The 23658-nt window shown below is 36.9% G+C and overlaps 1 protein-coding gene across 2 annotated transcripts in view; it reads left to right on the top strand.

Annotated features, from left to right (window-relative positions):
• The first annotated feature begins 3720 nt into the window (after nucleotides 1-3720).
• The window catches only part of glceb (glucuronic acid epimerase b), a 32267-nt gene continuing 12329 nt past the window's right edge, over nucleotides 3721-23658 (top strand). Inside the window, exons 1-3 of one of the 2 annotated variants that reach the window (XM_008337189.3) lie at nucleotides 3723-4136; nucleotides 16333-16426; nucleotides 22612-23141. In XM_008337189.3, coding sequence (XP_008335411.1) covers nucleotides 22625-23141 — 517 coding nt within the window. In that variant the 5' untranslated portion in view covers nucleotides 3723-4136; nucleotides 16333-16426; nucleotides 22612-22624. Of the gene's footprint in view, nucleotides 4137-16332; nucleotides 16427-22611; nucleotides 23142-23658 lie in introns of both variants that reach the window. The other variant, XM_008337190.3, reaches the window with a different exon arrangement.

The raw sequence follows: 23658 nt of genomic DNA, 5'->3' as shown, positions 1-23658 counted from the left end.
GACATGTTGTTGTCAGATATTTTGGGATGGAATCTGGGACCAGAGTATTCTATCTGCTACTATTACTACTACAGTACTACAACAAATATAAATTATTTATTTATTATTTATTATTTATAAATTATTATAAGGCACAGTATTCAGAATTTTTCTAACAAAAATAATAATAAAACTTAAAAATTCTTATCCTTTTTTAGATTTGTCCCTCCAGTTTAACTGAAATCTGTGGGAAGTTATTTTAGCAAATTGAAAATTTGGCCAGCACAAATATGTTGCAATTCAAGGCTAAAGTTTTATACAATTTTTAGTTAGCAGCAGAGCCCTGGGTTATACAGGGTTTAGCTAACTGTCATGTTCTCAGAACACCAGTGGACAGACTCTTTCGGCTAATTAGTTGGCTATTAGCTTTTGTGCTTTACTTGAGTTGGATGATTTAATTTTGTTAACAAATAAGTTTACCAACAGTTGGAGTATTCTTGCTGTGGTTGCCTTCAATGTGTACAATAAAATCAATAGTCCATTCATCTTCTACTGTTACGGTTCCCTGGGGAAGCTGCAGCCAGTATAAACTGACATGGTGCAAAAGCTGTGGCTCACAGCGAACATTATCGTCGTCACGGAACAACATATACAGACAAACATAAACCTTGCACTTTCACCCGTTAGTGTTTCATTTGTTGAATGAATGACTAAAGTTTGTTATAAAACACAACATTTTTACAGAGAATTCATGGCCAAAGGCAAACATCCTCAACAGTGAAAAAAAATTCTTAGATTTTTTCTTCATATACCATTTATTTCATTACTGACAATATTGTGAAATTTATAAAAAATTGACGAGTAGTAGGGATACAACCAAAATCAATCATTCTTTCCTGCTGCAAATTATGTCACACAAAGTAGAGCATCGGCTCATACAAAATAAGTAAAAAAAACCCACATTAATAAGTGAAATCACACCATAAGGAAAAGACAGACAGCGATAAGGCAGTAAGGGAGAGATTTCTTCTTTTTTTTTTACTCTGAATGTCAACTACACTTGGTTGCACTTCCTGCCTGTGTCTGTGTCTGTGTCTGTGTCACTCACTTCATTTCTCTCTTCTGTGCCTGGGGTGGATATCAGATAAGGAGATCACCACATTAAAGTAGCACACCTACTTTCCTTTTTCCAAAAGTTAAATTGAGAAACAGTCTCAGCATACAAATGGTACAGATCAAATGGCAGGGGCTTAGGAACCTTATCTCACACAGACAGTCAGTTTAGAGTTGGTAGCTGTTACAGAGGCTCAGGGAGCACTTTGGCTCCACGGATCCTCGCAGCAATCCCTCTGGCTGCTCTGGAAGCAGGTACATATCGCTCATACCAATTTAAGTTTCAACCCCACTGTGCTTTTGTTTTTTTATTAGAAAAGTTGACTTTTCTAGCCATGCATTTGCTACTTTTGCCCAAGTTCTATCCCTATTTTTTTCTGAGGTAAATCCACAGCCCCTTTTGATTTTTGCAGCATTTCTGTTTAAAGTCTTTAAGCCCACACATTTCTATTTCTCACTGCTGTTGCTAAGAAGATGTTTGACTATATTAAATATAAGGCACTTAGACTGGAAGATTCTTTTACATAGAGCCTCTCTGAGTTTCATTTTTAATTTAGAGGTACAGTTGGAGCTGCAGAAAACATACCCTCAAATCTCTCCAGCTGTGTTTAAGTGTTTAATGAGCTACTAATCATACCAACACCTACCTATTTAAACTTTAATATTAGGTTTTTCAAATTTTAAAATGACATAAAACTGTTTTCATATCACAGTGTTGTATGTTTTTGACACAGATCAAATATATACACAGTGTTGTATGTTTTTGACACAGATATACAAATATATGATAGAATTATATGATGGTCTATTGCTTTATGCCTTTTACATCAAGGTACAGTAAAGGGTACACTGTTTTAGAAAATTACCTTCACCGTAGTCTTGGTTTTTGCTGTCTCTGATACATTAGGTTATGACATCTGGAAGTAACTCTAAATTAAGGCTCCAACATTGTTCAAATAGATTTTGCTCATATGGATTTCCTAGAGACAGACTGTAGGTAATCAGCTCACCATCCTTCATGATTCACACACATCCACTCGCAGGAGGAAATGTCGACCAAGGATTTCTTTTTTGTTTTGTTTTGATCTAAAATAACAGTGCGGTACATCGGAGGACAATAGTTTATAAAGCCTCACAAACATAACAAGAGTGGGTGAAAACGATATGGGTGTTGGTAATGGACTATATATATTCCTATGTGACAACCCAGAGTAACAATCAGGCAAAACCCTGATTTTTTCTCAGTTTTACTCTTAAAATAAAAGAAACCACTAACTACAATGGGCTACAGATGTTTATCTAGTAGTACACAAGCTCGTCAGAAAATAGTTTTTCTTTAACATTTTGTGAACTCATCAAAGCACTGGGCATGAAGGAGTAACTTGGTTTAGACTTGATACTGTAGATCATCTTTTGCTTATAAAATACATCGAAGTGGGAGATCAATAAAAACTAGGATGAAAAGTGTTAACAAGAACTACAAACAGATCCACACAGTACACAACATAACGTAGTGACAAACCAAATATTTCAAGTGGTGCGTTTAAAGAGAGATATGTGCAACTAACTGAGCCCAGTCAAAAATATAGTGTTTAAAAAGACATTCACTAGATTTCTGCACAGACTGTGAGTCTGCAGACCTGAATATACTTATTTCCAGCTAAACACAGGTTTTAGAGCCACACAGAAAAAATGCTAAGACGAGGGGACTAAAAGACAAAGCCGACTGGATGTGTATTATTTTGTCAAATGACAAAGTACTGTGGAAGCTCTAAGACGTAAAGGTGCCAAAAGGATAAGATAAGAAACAGTTAATAGGCTTTGGGTTTTATGACTAATTTTAGATCCCTGTGTTGTACTCTGGATCGGAATATAATGTCCATTTAAATTGTTAACCATTCTGACACATTGTTCCACAGGAATATTGTGTGACACACTCAGCCAATACCACCAGCCGTGAGTCAGAATAATTGGGGGATGTGAGAGCGTCTCAGTGAAAATGTCAAATTACTTACACTGTTTCAGACGTTGCACGCAGGGTGTACTTGAGGAGGGGCTGCCTACATGTACAGATACACACATGCAATCTGGAAAAGACAATAGGACATTTAATTTGTACCAATTTAGAAAACCTGTTTCAAATATATTTCTATCACTATTTCTAGAAAACACACCCTTATGTTTGTATAAGGATGTGTTGCCTAGAAATAGCGGTAAAAAGTGGTTAAAAAAAGAAGAGAGAAACATTGCAATGAGCTGATGGTTTGAATGAGTTTTGAGTGTTACAACAGCTGAGTCACAGACACCTACAGTAACTGCATGTACAAACACTTTTATATATCTAGCTTTTGTCACCCAAAGCCTTTATTTATAATATGCTGTGTGACCATGCATATAAATCAAAATGACACAGAACTTTAGTTAAATAATGAAGACCTTATTTAAACTTTAGGATTGGTAACCTAGAGATTACATGCACTGTAGATGTAGCCTAAATTTTCCCAAGCTCTTAGCAAATCATCATAGATGACAAACTAAAGCAGAAAATATTCAACGTTTACTGCAAATACTTCCATATACGTTACTACTTAAATGGCCATTATGACATTATGGTTTATTTAACAAGAGGAAATTAACAAATGGCATTTTTACTGGGATGGCCAATGAATCTTTAACTTGTTCTGCCACTAGTATTTTCTGTTGTCTCAATAAAATTGTTTTATAATCTTTTATTTTATCGTATTCGACCTTCACGCAAAAAGAAAGGATCGAGTTTTGATTGGTTCAAGGGACATCTCAAAGGTCTCGTCATGTCTCGCGATATTAAACATCCTTCCCATCATAGACAGTGTAAGCGGATCAGCAGCTGCACTCAGTCGTTGTTGTGGCTGGTGGAGGCACCACAATCACGCAAGCTCACTGCTTTTACTCTAGTCAGTCTGCGATATAGCAGGGCTGTTTGAAACTAACGCACGAACCCGAGTCAGCTCGCCTGGACGTTTGTGACCAACCTCCCGTTCCTCAGGATAGATGTGTTTCTCCAGGTAAGGCTGCTAACGTGTCGACTTTTAGGCAGACACTCACATGCAGTGCTAGCTGATATTTACACACATTATACCGAGATTACACTCCTAGAAACGTCTTAAACTATCACTGTTTCTTATTTTCACCATAGTCGCACCTTCTTCTGAACCTTTTTTTGGTGAAACACTTGAATGTTTGTGTGAATTTAACACTCAGTTTCGTGGACCTGTGTGCTCAGTAGCAAGGAGGGAGTGCAGTAACTTCTAAGCTTCACTGTTGACTGGCTCTGTTAAAAGCATCACCTCGTTAGCTTCTGTGCTAACAGCACGATTTCTCTTAATAAACAGTTTTCCCACAAATAAGTTTCTTGTATCTTCTCGAGAATATAAACGCGTTTTAGTTCAGTGTCCTGCAGGAGAGCCTGTGAGGAGGTGGCCACACAAGGAAGCCATGACGGGTGTGTGTGTGTTTGCGTGCGCGCCCATGTATGTATGCGTGCGTGTGTGTGTTCTTTTCAACAGACTTCAATAGACGGACTAAACCAAACTTTTGTCATATTTAATTAGCATAGTTTCTATGCTATTTTTGGGCGTTTAACGCCACACATTTTCAACAATGTTGAAGAAGCACTGTTAAGAAGTTTGTCCAAATACAATTTAAGAATATGTATTATTGTACTGCCAGATTGTTCTGCGCATTTTACACAACCTGGATTGCAGGACCTAAATGCAAAGATTACATTATTACTTTACTAATTTTTCACATCAACATATTAGTCATGTGGTCACTAAAATAGTCCCTTGGTTAAAAATGTTAATCACTTTTTTTTTTGTGACCTGATATTTATGGTTATACAATTTATTCAAACTTTTGATAACTGCTACTTCCTTGGTTTCCAATTTGATTGAAACGCAACCTAAATTGTGAAACCGGTTGCTCTGGAATTATTACATTAATACTTAATGATAACAGGCCAGAGATGAGTAATATGATGAAAAGTTCTTATCACAATAATTTAGGACATGTTATACAATATCACAGGCACTGTACTGCAAATATAAACAGGTTAAAAATGTAAAAAAAAATCTATGTGGATCTATATGATTTATGTCTATAAATCGTTTCCAGCTTTTCCCTTTTTTATGGGCCACCACATTTGATTTGCCACTGTGTGTATGCTGGTCGCCCTTGCTGATGCAACCCTCTCATTAGGTTTGCGAGTTGGAGACTAGGAGGATTTTGACATTGGACAAAGCGAGAAATCTAGAAGTATTTAAAGATCTGTTCAACTTAAACCTGTTTCTTCTTTACATTTAAAAAGTCTAGATCTTTAGATGGGAACAAAACATTAGTCAGACACATATTTTCTTACAGTATAGTTTTAAAATCCATTTGGTTTTAAGAGAAAACATAAGAGGGACATAATGGGTGACAGCAGTAAACCAGCTCAGTGAACTGTATGTTTTCTGAGAACATGAATTCCTCCCCAGAGAAATTATCTCAGTATGTTTATGAACGTGGAGTGTCTTTTTTTAAACCCACTGTTGCTCACCTGATGCCATGCAACCTGCTGTGGCTGCACAACCTGCAACAAGGTAGTTCTGCAACCCTTCAAAACAGTTTTTTTTACAAATGTCTGGACATTTTCCACATGATTTGTGTTTAATGTAAAAAGGAAATAAAAATCAAAACCTTTATTAACTCTATTATCCTGTTAAACAGATAAAGGTAAAGTATGGCTGCACACCTTGACCCGGTGTCTGAAGGATAGATTGTAAATGAAATATGCTTAGAAAAAATTGACATGACAATGAGCATTATATTCATTAAATAAATACATTTTAGTATTTATTTTTATAAGAGATTTTATTTTTATTACAGTTGACACTAACTGCAAATATATATTTATTCTAATAGTTTTTTAGAGTTAGTTTTTTAAAACAGCAATAATAATTATATATTGTACCCTTGTTTTAGGCCACTTTCTTTGTGTTGAATGAAGTTTGTAATAAACAGGTTTTCAGGTTGCTCTCCACCTGGATAGCCAAATATGTAAACCCATTAGAAGCCCTATTTTTAAATGTATAAATCACTTTTACAGCTTAAATATATGTTGTTTTCTATTGTATGGTCATTCACTAGGCAGGGGTACTACTACATGGTATAACCAGCACTAGTTAGTGAGTGCTACTCATTGTACTTGTGTTTCACTCCTAAGTAGGGTGCAGCTCTAATAATTCATAGCCTATAATCCCCAAAAGTAATGTAATGGAGATGATGAACTTTGGCTTTACTCCTGTAACCTGCCTGACTGTGAGCTACACCTACCCAAGTCTAACCATCACAAATACAAGTCACTTATAATATAGAATGAGATTTTCACAGTGACCTATTATTACTTAAGTATAACTTAAGAGATCTGCTGCATACAAAGCACATTTTCACATCTAAATACTTGCATTTATGTGTCTGTAGTTAATATAACAAAATAGTGTTAGTAATTATGTAATGAATTCCTATTCCTAGTTTGCTGTATTCACTGGTTCAAAAGAAAACTTTAATTTTGAAAAGTTTTGACCTTTAATCAACTAATGCAATCTCTTCTACGTTTATTCTCAGCGGCTCGTATTTCTTTATGGCACTCTGTTGATATTTACTCCAGTGTAAATAGGATGCAAAAATATGGACAATTTGAAAACTTGCCACAACCAGAAATTTCATGCCCTTTACCTTGAGCTATACACGGCTTTGAAATGCACAGACCTTCACTCTTGGAAAGTAATCATTCAGTCACTGTTATCAATCCACAGATCTGTCCACCTCTCATAGATGGATTTAGGCCATTTTTGCTGTGGTACAAAATGTACCTCAGAAGTTTCTCTTCCTGTCCAACCTGCCACGCTGAATGATGTTGATCTTATTATATTTCACACTACAGATCTTTCTTTTTAATATTTTGTAAGTTTTAAAGTTACTAAGAGTGTCGTCCATTATATGTTGGGGAATCAAACTTATTCAACTTCGGTCTCATTTTGCATTTTGTCTCATAAAGATGAAATGTGTGGCTTTGGTTTATTCTGACTTCTGATTTATTATAGACAATGATACCACTCTCCTGCTTTGAAATGTTGCTGTTTTGTGTTGTCAAATATCTGGTTTCCTGGGAAATCATATTGATACAACATAATGCCATCAAAATGGTATGGTGAGGATTGTGACGTGTATCACAAAATAATAAATGGTGTTTGATAGCAGGCAAGTGGGCCTTGTATGGCCATATTTTAATTCAAGGTTACCTTAAAAAGATACTAAAAATTTAAGAACACATCAGGTGTGATCTGCGGTGTTGAGTGCTGTTTTACGTCTATACCTGGATTTATTGTTGATGTATGTCCTTCCAAGCCATTTGAGTCTCCTCCCTCATGAGTGTCCTTAATCAGCACATTCACTGCACTGCCACAGTACGGTCAAGTGTCCTTGCTGAAGTTTCCCCTAATTCCCTTTTTTTCTCTTTCCCCTTTTTTTTTCAAGTACCTTGAGTAGTTTGGAGTGCTATTAGATGTTACTTTGGTATTGTAAAAACTTCACACATTGTACTGTTTTTGCAGTGTTTATATAAAAAAAGTAGCAGCAATTTTGCAAACACTTGTGCTGCCCGTAGCATGTCTAGGCTTCTTTAGTCAACACAGTCGCAATGGAATTTTTTTTTTTCATGATTTCAAGTTGTTACATGTTGTCTCGTAGTTACACGTAGTCTTGGAAGTTGGCTGAAAAGAAAACATTTGTCTCAAAAATGTTGCCAATCTGTTAGGTTGCACTTTAATTATTCAACCTCTGATAAAAATTGCAGCTGCATTTGTCTATATAGCTACATTGTTTCTTGTGTTCTACAGTATTTGAAACTGAAGAACCTAAACATCTGATGGATTAAGCCTTCTTAGAAAATAACTTTGAATCTGTGCTGAGTGCCTTGATCTGGGATGTAGAGCAGACAAATACCCTGGTGCCCCACGGTGCTTTATAATAGGCTTATACTGTAGAAAATGTTCTTCATGTGAGACTCTTCCTAAAGCTTTAGTCTCTGTACTAAATATACTCAACAATGACTAGTGTTTTCATTCTGTCTTTATAAATTTATAACTAAAATATAAGCTTTAAAAACCTAGGGAGAAAAATAATTAGAATACGTGGGGAAACCTAGTTGGTGTCACTAATATTTACACTTATAGACTTGAAATAATGAGAGAAATCACACTACGTTAGTGTTTCTAGGTGCGTGATAGGCTTTCCAGGTGCGGCAATCAACATTTAATCTTACCTACAGGTTTAAAAAGGCTTACTATTCTTTTGGTTTTGGTTTGTCAGAAATTCTTTCGTGATCAATTCTGAAATATTATTAATATCAAAAATTTAGCAGGAGGCTATAGAATTCACTTGTATGGTATACTCTTCATGAAATTGTTTTAATTTCTGCAATACAATTAATGTCAGGCCTGGTTAATTTATTGTAGGCCTGCAATTAAACTTTTGTCTGCTTCTGCTAATAATTTTTAACAAAGCTATTATACTGTTGTAGTCTTTCACTTTTTGTATGCATGGGGCTGAAGAGTTCAACATTCAACAAGCCTTCCATAATACTGCCTTTGTTCATTTGTGTTCCATCTGTTTTTGTTCTGGCCCACACTCTTTTGTTAACTTTAGACAGGGGGTTGAGTGAGTCCAAGAGGTTCAGTCTCACTAAAGGGCGCTGTTGTTTTTAAACACTGACCCTATGGCCCTACAGTACATCCAATATCTGTGTCCCCATTACATTCCACTCATGTGTGCATACTTCATAACAATAACCCTCCCCCGCTTCTTCCTTTATACCTCATTGCAATACTAAGCTCCTGCCATCCAATACAAAAGAATGTGACCCCAGATTCCCTGTGGCAAGCAGACAACTGTCATCCTCTCTCTACTTGTCCATAATTTTTAGCTTTTTGGAAAATGAGTTTTCCACAGAAATCTTTCTGATAATTACTAGATTTTGTGTGGCCAGGATGACCGGCTGGCTGTGCATGGACTTGTAACACTGTGGGAGGAGTGTGATACACTGATTGGCTGGCTCATGATCATCTGTGAATGGCTTGTGCCTTCACCTTCTGTTCTGTTCACTGCATCAGTACATGAACTCAAAACCTTGCTGTCCTACACTATGAAAGCAAACAGTTTAATTCTGTTTATCTTTGCCAGGACGTCTTTTGCTACAGTCTGAGTTACAAATATCTATTTGCTAACAGTGAATAACTCCTCTGTTTGGTTGCCTCCTTGTATATGGACTTGGCTGCCAAAGTTCATCATGTCCTTTGTGTTAAACCTCCACTATGGTCCTTAAACCTTCCAGCTGTAGTTTTTATTATCCCTTTTGTCCATTATAATTTGGATTTGTAATTTTATTTGAAACCCTTTGATTGGGGGCTTAGTTGTAATGATTCAACAGAAAGTAAAGGTCACTGCGCCAAGTGCTTGGCCTAAGACTGTTATGTCGTTTTTTAATTAAAGCATAAGTCAGAGTGGCCTTCTTGTTTTCCTTTTTTTTACTGTGGCAAATATTAAGTCATGACATGTAGGATATGAAGTGCTGTAATGTAAAAACAGACCACCAGTGTCTGCAACGAGCAATGACCTCGGTGGGTGCATAATAATATCTTAGTCTTAAGCTTAATGAAGGATTTCTCACCAATAAATACTATATAAGGGTAATTAATTATTATTAATAATAAGAATAACACAATCCAGAGAATAACGTTTTATAAATTTGTATTTAAAGCAAGGTACCTTGTTTTTTTAGGATAATTAAATAAATAAATAATAAATAAATGATAAATAATGAGTTGCACAGGGAAGAAGTTACATCGAAGGTGTTTGAGCCACTGTGACTTCACCCATCTGTCAGATATTAGTTTTACCACACACAGGATTATGAGCTTTGATCATTGTTGTAATGTGATCACTTTATGCATTCTAAGTAAAAGCTACAGTTATTTGTTTCCCTTTTTGCTGCTAGTTCTCAGATGTGTTTCTCTACCTCCAGGAAGACTGTATGTTGTTGATGCACAAACACTTTTGTGCCTTTTTGTGGGGCACAGGGAAACTGCCTTGGTCCCTCATCCCACCTTAACTGAATTATCCTTTCTTGACCCTTCTTTGCTGCGCTGTGTGACATTCACAATTGATTAGGCTTGCAAATGAAGTTTTCCCTCCTTTTGAGGTAAATGGTGTGACCTTGGCCCAAGAGACTGTTAAGTCCTAAATGAATTGGTGGAGCATACTAAGTTAGGAGGAATTCAAAGTTTTTTAAAAATTATTATTATTTTGCCGCAGCGGCTGCGCGGGCTTTGATGGATTTTAACACTAAGTTGCTTCTCGTTCCCCTTTGCACTATCATCACACTTAAAAGGGCACAAATGTTCCCTTGTACGACTTAAGATTTTTTTAAGTCAGCACTAATTTAATGAAAGGTGAGTCGTAATCAACTTGTCGCTGATTACGGCTGTAATGTTTTTTCAGTCCTTAAAAGAAATAACAGGATGATTGAATCCCTGCAATAAAATATACTCACAAAAAAAAGACAGTTCATACACATAATTTAAACCGAATTGCAAGTATATCATCATCAATAGAAACATCAGTTGTTTTATAATATCTAATGGTTTTAATGTTTAATTATTATTATATAGGCAAAGTAAAAAACAAAAAACCCTGTAACTATTGCCTGATGTTCCCGATATCCCAAGATATCGCAAAAATATTTTTCAATAACAATATTAATAAATAGTAACTTAGTAGCGTGATTAGAGCTCTGTGCCTTTACAATTTTGCTGGAAATGGGAACTGACTTTGCCTTTGTGATCAACATTGAATATCTTTGTGTCCTACTTAACTCCTTTTTCTATTTCTATCTCTTTTTAAGAGTGAGAAGACTTGACATTTTAAGAGCGAGACTCACTGATTGTGGAATAATGATTATGTGCATATGCAGAAATTGGAGAAAAAATAACCTCCAGCACCCTCGGCTCTCTGAAGCACTTTGTTTCCTTGTCTTTATTTTCCATTCTGTCATATCAGTAGGAGATTGAGTGATATATGCTGTTAAAGCTTTTCCGAAGCAATGCACTCTCTTCCAAAATTCTTTTGATTTCTAACAGTACGACCTATTTTATATTCCAAAGTAGTCTGTGGCCTTTTCAGGCAACTAACCAGGCTCTGCAGATGCAAGTCTTGTCTTCATGTGAGAGGCAGCTTCTGCACAGCCTTCTTGTTTTTTCAAAGCTCACATTGAGATGTCTGAGTGGCTCTAAAGTTCAGAGCTGTTCTGTGGAAAAAGGGTCCAAAAGAACAAGTTGTTGTGGCATTTGTCTTGCTCTACTTGGTCTTCAAGAATTTACGTCCCCCTTCCTGTCAAAAACCTAATAGGTTTTTCTCCACTTGGCTTTTTCTCTAGAGCAGACAAAGAAGGGACGTATTGGACAACGTTGAGAGTGAGAACAGGAGTAAAATCAATAGGAAAACATAGGTTATAATGTAAATATGAGATTAACAGTGTCAGCTCTACGGTAGAAGCCAAAATAATGAGTGAGGTCTGCAGTTGCTTCTGCGTTAGAGATATGTTTGCAAGGGTTTATGAATAATGCCTCTGCCTTATCAGCGGTATTGCTGTTATAGCCGGTTCTTAGGCTCATTGCTGGAGTATGATGGGAGAGACTTCCCATCACCAGCTTTTGCCTACAAGCTTGAAAGCTCAGTTCAATACAGAGAGCACAGCAGAGGCTTGACAGGCACCAAGGGTATTTACTCAGCTTCCAAAAACTTCCAGACGCGCTTATTTACTTTCATCTTGGCTTCCTCTTGTGAGTGTGCCTTCTCTGCCTCCCACTCCAAGCTTCATTCTCTCATCCTGTTTCCTTTAGTCAAGTTTTAAAGTGAAAAGCAGGAGTGGCTTTCAAACATGCTTCAGTTTTCAAGTTCCCTACTTTTCACTTTATTTCTCCACTAACTTTGCCATTCTCAGCAGGGTGCTAGTTTTTGATGCTTTAGCACTACATTTTTAGAGACAATTACTCTACCCTTATGTATACATAATCTTCTGATCAGGCCACTAAAGTAAAGATATAAGTGCCATACAATTGGTGACTTAACCTATTTTAGTTTCATTTGCATTATTTCTTTGCAGTATTTTCCCATAAGTCCAATAATAAAATAATGAATCATTATGTTTGAAAAAGAAAGTATTACAAGGCAGGTAAACAGCTGCAGCCATTCTGTCTGCATTTCACTGCAACAGAGCTGCATTTTCATGGGAACAAAAGAGAACCAATAGACTCCCTAAATATATGCAGAGGACCAATAAATAACATCAGAATTTACTGTCTGAGCACTTGTGACAGCCACAACACATCTCGCAGCATGTGATGCCGACTCACTAAAAACCTCTTTGTTGTCTAAATCTAGTGTGAAAATTACCCAAAGGTTTTGAGACTTGGAGAAGATGGCGTGGAGCCAGTGGTTTGGATGCTTAACATTGGTGAAGAGTTTGGGCCTTTAAGTTTGGGGCTTTTTTCACTAATTAAATCTATCTGGTAAAATAATCACATTAAGATGTTCCTAAAGAAAACCTTGAGACTTTTTTTACTTTAAATCCAAGCATCTATGTTGGACTCAAAATAAGAACATTCAACATTATGCTATTTCAAACTTCGAATAAATACATGATGATCAAATCTGGAGCTACTGAAATTGTCAATGACCAAATATCATTCACAGTCCAGCAGCTTTAAAGGGAAGTCATCTGCTAATGCTTAAAATGTATTCACATGAAACTGCCATAAAGTTAATGTATGTTATTTATATTCAAGGTGTCAGTCGTTGACTAAAAGCTAAGGAAAGGTCGACTGAAAAGCACAAAATGTAAATGGTATGAAAATGGTGTCAGTATGGGGCTAAGCTCTAAAGAGCTATCTCTTAGAGGAGCTATAGAGCGCATCTCTTGCTGTGCATCCTCCTACTGGCTTGTCTGTATTCAGTGCACACTACACACAGTTATTGCAGTTAAGCAATCATTTTCTTCCTATTTTTGCATAATGTTTCAAAGAAAATACCTCAAAATGTAATTGATTATACTATTTTTAGTGATGCACAGCATACATTCTGGTGTTTGGCCCAAAGAATCTGTGGCTGGGGGAGGACATTTTAGACAGGGAGCTAAAGAATCACTTAAAAATAAACCCAACAGTGATTTTATATTGGACATCTAATATAACTCTCTATCAAAAACCCCACTAGTTAGCTTTCATGCAACCAAAATAATGCGTAGCTGCTTTGAACATTGAATGAGGCCAACAGTGTAACATGTAAAAGCCTTGATGCAGGGCTGTCCAAAGCAGTTTTAATGTGATTAATCACAGAGTAGCTGTGGATGAAACCCCATTATTTATGAATTAAGAAGTCAGTTCTGATAGACAGTTTCAACAGCTGTGCTCAACAACAACAAAAGAAAGACAGAAAGATAAATAAATACATTTTGAAGCTTGTTTTACTTTCTCAAAGAAGGATTTTGCTAAAATCATCTCCCGTCCCCTCCATAAAATCGTGTGTTCCCCACAAAGTCTAGAGATGGCAGAAGTGGCGCAGGATGAGTTGCAGAGGGAATGAACTAGGCTGACATTTACTCTCATTTTCTACATCTCACCATCTGCCTGCAGCCACCTTGCCACAAAAACATCAGTACAACCATATAGTAGCCGGGGAATATTGATTAAGACTGCTGACATTTCTGCTTCCCTTTTCACACAGGCCGGGTACAACCTGTGCCATCTTTTCCAGATGAAGACAGCGTGCACACAAACACACATCCTCATCCTTTCTTTGTGCCATCAGCGCTTCACTATGTCACAAACGTGTCCTCATTTCGACAGCGCAGATCATACATGCAGAAAATGGAAAGAGGTTGTGAAGATAAATTTCCTCATATGGATTATGAGTTTTACATCTCCATAGATGCAGTGTGTAGGTGCTGGATATTTGTTAACGAGCAATGAAAGAAATAGGGGAAAAAACAAGTCTCTCTGCATCTTCGGTTATTATCGATCGAGAACAAGCTGTTAAAAATGAATATAGTCAGTAGCAGAGATAAAAAAATATAGTACAATCTAATGGTATTTCAGTTTGTTTACAGTGATTTTTTTTTTTTTTTTTTGTCTTTGTTACACATAAACCTTATGATACACTGGGTACAAACTAACACGTGATGTAAAAGGATTTACTCAAGGAATACCTTACAGTGGTTTAATTTAATGCACTTTTTCATTGTAGCAACATCTAATGAAATTGTTTAGTCAATAAGGACATTACATAAAAAGATCAATATTGTCATTTTAATGTTGCAGTTTAGCACCTTCTTTAGTCTAACAGCCTGTTTCAACAGAGCCTTGAGATATGCTGGAGAGATTAATTGCAGAATAAAGTGTCCATGTCACGGTGCACATTTGTAGTGATGGATTGGTTGAACATTAATGACCATGCTGTCAGAATGCTTTTAAATTCATCATGTCTGCAATTAAAAATATGAATTTGTTTCCTAACATTGATTTAAGGTGAAATTAACCATAAGAGTGGAAATTAAAACTGTAAATTTTGTGGCCCAAGAATTAGGCTAATATGGAAAAGCTGCTTAGACTGCATTCTGTCATAATGTACCTCTCGAAACATTAGGCATAATAAATTACACCTACTGTATATGATGGATTTTTAATATCTTATCAACAAGATAATGCAAATGCATTTCTAAAACAATTTTTAAAACTGAAATTTGGAAGATTAGTACTTAGTAGGACCCAGGTAGTTGGGGTAGCAGCATCAATATGGAAGGCAAGATTTCTTTTCCCTATCTATTTCCACCAACTCCTCTGGGAGATCCATTAGTGTCCCACAGCCTGCTGGGAGATATAATCCCTCCAGCATGTCCTCAGTCAAAGGACTCTAAAGAGGTCCTGGGCACTGGGACTTTCTCTGAAAAATGGCATACTCTGACTACTTACTAAGGGATGTGCATAGGTAGACTTACCATTATTATAGATGCTATAACTGCCACATCTGAGTCCTGAAGATGCTGAGGAGCAATGCATTTATCATAACATTCTGAGCAAATTTAGCAGCACAGTCACAGTCTTACATCCTGCCCTTGTATACTTTGTTGCTGGGCTGGAGTAGGAGCCCAAGCTTTGGTTAGGCTGTGTGCAATTATATATATATAGTGTGTGAGTTCAAAGGTTTTAAAACCATTTTAAAATGTTATAACAATAACAAAGCATTGTATCTACATGTCCTATATTTAAGTCTAAAACATCTGCAAAATGCCTTTCTGACAGAGGAAATGTTTTCATACCAGGTCATAACTTGCTTCTTTGTCTTGGCAGAAGGGAGGAAATCTACTTCCTGTCACATGTTCTGGGGTGGGGGTTGGTATAAAGAAAATAAATTGAAGCTAGATTTAAAGTTTTAAAAGGTCCTATTGAAGTATGACTAAAAAAGCTGCTGTGAACAAAATTGTTAATTTGGGGAGGTTTTGGACATTTTTAAAAGATGAGACAGCCTAACCCTTGACAAAAATATGTTGAGAACACTTGTCAAAGCTGTTCCAAACAGAATTGTAAGATCTATTTTAAATTTCTTGGAATACCCTTGTGTCATTTTACCCATTAAATTGTCAGAAATGTTTTAAAATGTATAAATGTTGACATCTACTGTAGGATCTTTCACTTTTCAGTTCACTGTGATTTACATTCTTTTCAGTTCCTGCTGCTGTAAACTGCACGGTTAAAGATTTGATTAGCAACTGTTTAGCTGTTCTCAGATTTGTTTCCCACTCTCTCGTTTCATAATTATGCTGTGGATGTTTGACTAATGCTGTTGTCAATCCTTATTGTATGGCATATTAGTGAAAGAGAACTTACTGTCACACAGTAGAAATTACAACCTGTGGTTAATGGTTTAATTAATCTTTAGTCAAATTAAGTTAAAATAGTTCAATTCTTTACAGTTATTAGCAGAAAAGCAGTTACAATTAACATCCCAAATACCTCACATCTTTATCTCATACCTAAAAGTACTGTATCTCAGTAAGTATCCTGATTTTAATTTTAAAATACAAATTCATTATTACCTTCTTATTCACAGGGGCTGAGGGAAAAGAAAACAACCAGTGGTGTCCAGTTCTGATCATCATTGAGAGAATGTCAATCCCTTTGGCCTCTTTGTGAACAGATCAGAGGTCAGTGTCTGTATTCATTAAGCTCTCATTGGTGTTCACATCCTTCTTCACGGTTTTGAAATTAAATGAAGCTCACATGAGCAGACAATCTTCTGTGCGGGTGGGTTTCCAGGTGTACAGTAATCGGTTCATCAATGCCCATAGTGTAGCAATCCTCATATATGTGACATATCCAGAGTTGGCACTTCATACAGCAGAATCCAGTTTTACAGTTGAGACACTTTGATGGACAAAGTGTATAGTTAGCAACTCAATTACTGACTATATCAGTGCAGACACCTATAGTTGTGCCTTTTTGTTGTTCGCAAAGCTTAAATCATTCTTCAACCCTGGCATTGTATGACACGGTATAAAAAATATAGTGTCTTGTAGTGACCAATAAATAATGCTTGGCAGAAATGTGTCCCATGTCAGTTGTTGCTTTGAATTGCATTTTAATATGCACACGATATAAATGCTACCCATTCCATGCAGATCTTCCTTAGGGTAAGCTTATGATTTATAGGAGCCTTTAAATGTTGGCTTTACCTGTGGAGATGAGCAGGGAACAAGCTGGGAGTTAAGTTGAAGCTGCAGCACCTGCAGCTCACTCTTAAACCAGCCTTCTGTTGGAATAGCTCCCTGAGGGCAGCTCACTAGCTTTGACTGTAGCTTTTACTGACTCTTTCTGACTTGTTTGCCAAAGAATGGAAGAGAAAAAAAAAACCCAACAATTACATATCCGTATGTTGAGTGTTGTATCAGATTACATTTTCTAAACGTACATTCAGCAAATCTGACCAAGTGAGAGACGAGCTGTCTCTGTTGGGGCTGGTGATTTTGGAGAGTAAAAAAAAAGTTTCCAAAAAATTGGAATAACTAATCAGTGACAGTGATTGTTAGTAGATTTTGCCAGTGTTATACATTTGCAGTAATTCAAATTTGTAACAGATTCAAACTCCTAGCAGAACAAAAATCCTGCATCTAAATGTATTTCACCTATGTGCTCTGAACATAGTTACATTTATTAAAATTAATTGTGCAACAATAAAAATGGTTTGGCAAACCTTTTCTTCATTTGTAGGAATCTAATACACAACAGATGAGAAGCTGCACCACTGCAACCACAATTAAAATATTGGTGCAGCTAAAGTAGGTTAATGGAAGCAAGGGGTAAGTCACTGTTTAGTCCTTTATCCGCCTGTGTTTGCGAGGTCCAGTAATGTGCCTGAGGGGAGCAGTTCTAAGGGCTGATATGTTGGCTGAGCAGAGTCTTTAATAATCTTGGAGCCCCTGCTCCTACATCTAGACAATTACGTGTCCCTAACTACAGGCAGCTGTGTACCTAAGATGTTTTGTAAAGCCCTAACGACGATGCTGCAAAGCCCGGTGGATCAGTTTATTTGTTACAGCTGCTGTATGGTGCATGTTAGCAGCCTACACCATTTACACTCAGCCAAGCAAATGAGAAAGTCATTTTCTGTAGTGGAAGATCGCATTTTCAAACTCTTGCGCTTGTCACCTAATAGATGTAAAAGAAATGCTATCTGCAGCCTTCCTGCCTGTCGAGAAGTTAAGAGGGACATTTACAAAGTCCAGTTCTCACCCCGCTGGGGTTCTTGTTGTGCTATAGCAATGAGATTAGGTAGTTGAGGTCCCTGAGAAGTATTCAGTGACATTCACACACAGTAATTTGAAACTGCAGACCCCCTACTCAGCTTTGCTATTGATGAACGCCGGTCGAAGGCCAGATCCTAATTTTACAGATTCTGCAGTAGCCTGAAAAAAATTGCACCTCATCCTAGTATGATGGTCTGTCACTTTTGGTGTCAAGACCCGTGACGAGTCATCATCTCAACTCCAAATGTCAATATAGTGTTTCGTGACTGTTTTAATGATGTGTTAGTATGCTCACTATGGGCAGAGCTAATGTTTCTAGTTCATGGGGCACAATGTTTTTTTCAGATGCCGTTCCACAACGATTTACTCTCTATTAACCAAAACTAGTTCAGAAAGGCAGGGATGATGCTCTTAGTTTTGGAACACTTGGTCACAAAGGTCATGTTCAACTAAGCTGAGTGAATGCACAGACATCACATCGATCTCTTCAGAATTGTAAAATAATGATGCATTTAGGCAGTTAGAAAGGAGAGTCTACAGTTGAGGAGTTCACAAATTGAGAAAATTAGCTCGTGCTTGAGGCCTAATATATCTGACATTCTCCTGATACCCATGTCCAATTCAGAAACAGATGTTAGCACCAGCTTAATTTTAGGTATTAGCTGAAATTATGGAAGAGATCAGTTTTCTAAACCAAATATTTTATATTTAAAATTGGCTGTGGTTCTAATACTGTGCTGAAGAATCTTCTATTGCCTTCACCTTTTTTGTTCATTTAGCACAGATAAATAAATATTGTGCTACACACAGAATATAAATGTGTGACAAGAGTGTAAATCAGAAAGCAGAGCCAATGCCTGACACAACGTATCCATCTTTGCCATTTAATTTAGGCAAATCTGATTAACAGTACCTTGGTGAATGTCTGCCAATAAGGATTGCCAACATATTATTACTACTTAAAGGTTCCCTGGGTAAGATTCATTTATATTTTGCTTTTATATTGGCTGATATGGGATTTAAAACCCTAAATTGTTTTCATAACAGTAGAATGATTTTTTTTTCCATTTACATCAGTAGGTCATCTCTACAAAGCTGCTATGTAAAGACAAAAGACGATAAAATGGAGATTTTCTTTGTTAGAGCAAAAAAAAATGCAAAAATGAAAACACATTTTCTTTCAGATTGTATGGAAGGCAGATCACTTGTTTCTGTTTTTTAATATGTAATGAGTACAAAAAGGTTGTGTTACTTTCACCTTGCGAGGAACCAACACATTACATGTCATGAGTATGTGCAACAATAAACTTTTTTAATCAGTGCATCCCTCTGCAAAGAGACACAAGTGCTGCACCATATTTGATCACTACACTGGACAAAATACATTTTTAAAAGTAGAATGGAAAGATACATGGTTTACAATTACAAGGTCAAAGACAAAAATGACCATGAAATTATTTTTAAACATGCACATTCCATCATTTTAACAATCAAGAACAAGATCATCATCAAATATTTAACAAATGACTGAGCGATTGTACACTTTTTTAAAATGTCAGGGGAAACTGGGACTGCTGAAAACGTAAAAGCTGCGTTAATTGCCTTTTGTCTTTACATATCAAGCATGAAAGACTCTTGTCCTTCAACATAATCGTCTTTCACCTTCTGTCCATTTTTATACATGTCTAACCCCAGTGGTTGTATTTGTATATATGTATGCAAAGTGCTTAAAAGCTGTCTACCCGTAGAATACATGCCCCTTTTATCCACTGACATGCCCTAAAAGCTAAACACAAGTATTAGTGAAAAAACCCCTAACGAAATGGAGAGGCAGTCACAGCACTTTTGCAAATGATTCATTTACTGAAGCTGTTGGCTTTCTCAGGAGAGAAGGATCATCATTAATGTAAGCAAATGTGGGTCAAACTCCAATGAGGCGATGCAGCTTTCATCGAAGTAACATGTTCAATGTTGTTAGTTTGCCGTGTAATTAAGTTGTGTACAGCGGCACATTTGTCACAACACACTGGAGGTGGTAAACTGCATTGTGTGTATGAGCGTAGCTCAGAGGAAAAGAAAACAATATTGCTCAGTGTGGTGCTGTGTGCTCTCTGTGGAAGCCTGCATGGCTGTATTGGTTCTGAAAGCACAAAGTGGAATCAGATCAATGCTGCGCTCTTTGTGAACAGTACATATGATTGAGGTACTTGTTTTTCCTCAACACCCTAACTTTGATACATTTGTACACAAGTAAAAGTTTTGGTTTGGTTTATACCTTCAGTTCAAAGAACGCTAATGAAAAGATGGCGTTAGTTAGCACACTGGCTTTACTAACATACTAAGATATGTCTAATTGGTCATGCGATCAAGGTTGTTGAAGTTAATGTCACTGCTACAGCACATGTGCACAGTGTTCTTATTCATGCCACTCTTCTGTTGCAGATCAATGACAACAGCACTAAGTGCATGACAATAAGCTAAAAGCAGCCAGAGATTATGGGCCTTGCATATATCCTTTGTGAAACCCATTGTGAAGTCGCAGCATGTTGAAGTGACATTGGAGCATCTGTGTCCACAGTCTTGTAAAAAAAAAAAACCCTCTAAGAATTGCTAAGAAAAGGATAATCTCTTTGAATTTCTAGTAATCCTTCTAAAAAGGTGCAAGCAAATAATTAAATGTTGCCTAATTTTCGATAACAACAACTGTGGAATAAACCTTTACGATTTCCATGGTGACCTGCAGTGGGTTTGAATCACTCAAGTAGGGATGTGGCCTGAGACAAAGTGTCTCCTATAGGATGGCCTCCATGGTGAATTACTTGAGTCTCAATCTATTCACTGGGAGCCTAAATTCAGTGCTAGCGACAAATTACTATAAGACGAAGCAATTATTTATAGTTGGCTCCTTGACAGGCTGGGTTCTACTTATCTTTCAGAGTGCAGTCCTCAGACCTTCCACCTTATATTTTCAGCTCTTTCATTCCCATCTGTTATCACCACAGAAGGCTGACATTTTTTCAATACCACTGAAAGTTTTTATGTGTGACAATAAATTTGTCAGGCCTACACGTGAGCTCATTTTTTTCCTCTACCAGTGACTGTAATGTAGCAAAAGTTTTACAAAACACCAGTAATTTAGTAAAAGTTAACATCATAAGGTAAAAGAAATAAAGTAATCAGTCAGAAAATTGATTTATCTTAAATTGTTTTTCTTTGGTCTCTGCTCATTCTACTGGAATTGTGTGTATAACACAATATTTACTGTAAGAAGCCTGTACTATGGTAAACTAAACAATTTACCAGTATTTACCAATAGTAATCACAAACAGACAAATCTTTAAAGTTCCTTTATTGAACAGTTTTCTTGTTAATTCAAAGCTTGCACAAAATACTAGGTATATTTCTTCTTTCTTTTTCTCCCTCAACATTTACCAATTTGTCAAGCTTAAATATGTGAATAAATATTTAAGATGATAGTTATTTACCCATACAGTTTGGTGCTGTAACCTCTAAGCATGACAAAAGATAATACGGTTTTCTGTAGCATAGAGTGCACCGACTGTCTGCAGGTGTGCTGTCAGTCAGAGGAACGTGGACTTATGAGCTGTGCTCCAGATTCAGCCTGAACCAATATTGCCACAGTGGGTCTGTGATAAATAAAGATTTATTTTTTATTAGATGCAGAATGTCTGTCTCACAGTCCTCAAAATTAAAATATGTGCACTTGTCAAAATACCTTATCACCTCACTGCCAAAACAATACAAAATCACTTTTGTCTTTAGCGTTCTTTCTCCCAAAGTGACTGTGGAAAAATAAATACTGCAAATTAAATTGCAAGCATCGGAAAGTGTGTAACTCTTTACTGACTCAAGGTGAAAAGCTCAATTTAGTGGGATCTTGTTCTTTATTTTCTACAACTTTAACATCCTCAACATTAGCTTTTAAAGCCCTCTGGGGGTCCACTTCTCTATTTAATAGCTACGTTAAACCATAACTTGGTTCAAAAAGCCACTAGCATTACGATTTAACTGAAAATCCTAATGGCTAATAACAAGTGTCCAGTTAATGCACCATAATTGAGCTGACCTTTAAGTGCAGGCGTAGCTCATATATTTAAATGAACTTGCAGAGTCTAATGATCTTTCTTCCCTCCTCTGTCTTACTAAGGGAGACTTGGCTTCACTGTCATTATAAATGCAGATTTTATAAACCACAGTTACTGTGGATGAGGACACCTCGGTGTGTCAGCTTATTTATGGCTGGCAAGAAGAAAGACCAGACACAGTGAGGACATGATTACAAAGACCTGTGTGCGTTTTGTCATTATCTGATTGTACACTGAAAGTGTTTGCGTCTGCTGTGAACCAAAAAGCCGATAGAAAAGGCAAATGATGCTTTATTTCATTTAAACTGAATATTATCGTGACTTTTTTTTTGTTTCGTAGGATTTGTGTATTCATTGAAGTTCCTTTATCCCTGCAAGAACCCAGTTGGACTCCATGTCCTGTTTACAGCCTTTTAAATTAAAGTGATAATGGGAAAAATTCCAACAAAGTCTTATTAAACGCTTGATTGTTTTCATCAGGTGACTTAGGATCATGCGCTGCTTGGCTGCTCGTGTGAACTACAAGACCCTCATCATCATCTGCACCCTCTTCACACTCATCACTGTATTGCTGTGGAACAAATGCACCACCAACACCTCGGTTCAATTCTTGCCCCGTGCTGCATTGGTGGCTCCAAGTCCCAGGGATGGAGATGCCAGTGTCAGCAGCCAGCAACACCCTCCTCAACCTCCAGAGCCCCCACCTGTGGTCGGAGGCGTTGGTGGAATAAAGTATGAAGAAATTGACTGTCTGATCAACGATGAACTCACTATCAAGGGGCGCCGTGAGGGTGGAGACATTTATTTGCCCTTCGGTTGGATGGAAAAATACTTTGAAGTTTATGGAAAGGTAGTGCAGTATGATGGCTATGATCGATTCGAGTTCCAGCATAGCTATTCTAAGGTCTATACACAGCGTGAGCCCTACCACCCTGATGGAGTCTTCATGTCATTTGAAGGCTACAACGTGGAAGTTCGTGACCGTGTCAAATGTATAAGTGGAGTGGAAGGTAAGAACCCGTTGATTATTGTGCATTGAAAGACAATTATGAATATAAGCACATTATAAAATATGATTATGATGAATAAAGTGCCAGTTAGTGTTGAGCTTGATAAGAGATGGTAGCTGCATTCTGTAAGAGGAGTTTAGGAGCAGTAAATAGATATAGTTGTGATTGATGATGTAATTTTCCACATTGGAGTTGTTGCATGTTGGGTCACAAACAAACTCTTATTGTCTTTTGGGGATTTTGCACAGATTATTTTTGTGTTATGTGTATTAGCTGTGATTCACAGAAGCCAAATACAATTTACTTTTTGAACCTGGAGCAGCAGGTCATTATTGGAATTGTTTTTTTTTTCATTAATTTTTTTTAAATGAATTATATCAAATAAAAATTTGAAGTTGTAAATAAAAAAATCAAAACTGCAGTTCTACTAACAGTTCTACTAACAGGCCTCACTGGGTGACACAGTCTGCCACCCGACTATAATTGTGCCTCGCCACAGCATGTAGAGGATGGATCA

This window comes from Cynoglossus semilaevis, unplaced genomic scaffold (assembly GCF_000523025.1).
Source record: "Cynoglossus semilaevis isolate Cse_v1.0 unplaced genomic scaffold, Cse_v1.0 scaffold1507, whole genome shotgun sequence".
NCBI lineage: Eukaryota > Metazoa > Chordata > Actinopteri > Pleuronectiformes > Cynoglossidae > Cynoglossus > Cynoglossus semilaevis.
Note: the sequence above shows the minus strand (reverse complement) of the source record. Positions and strands in the feature narration are given on the sequence as shown.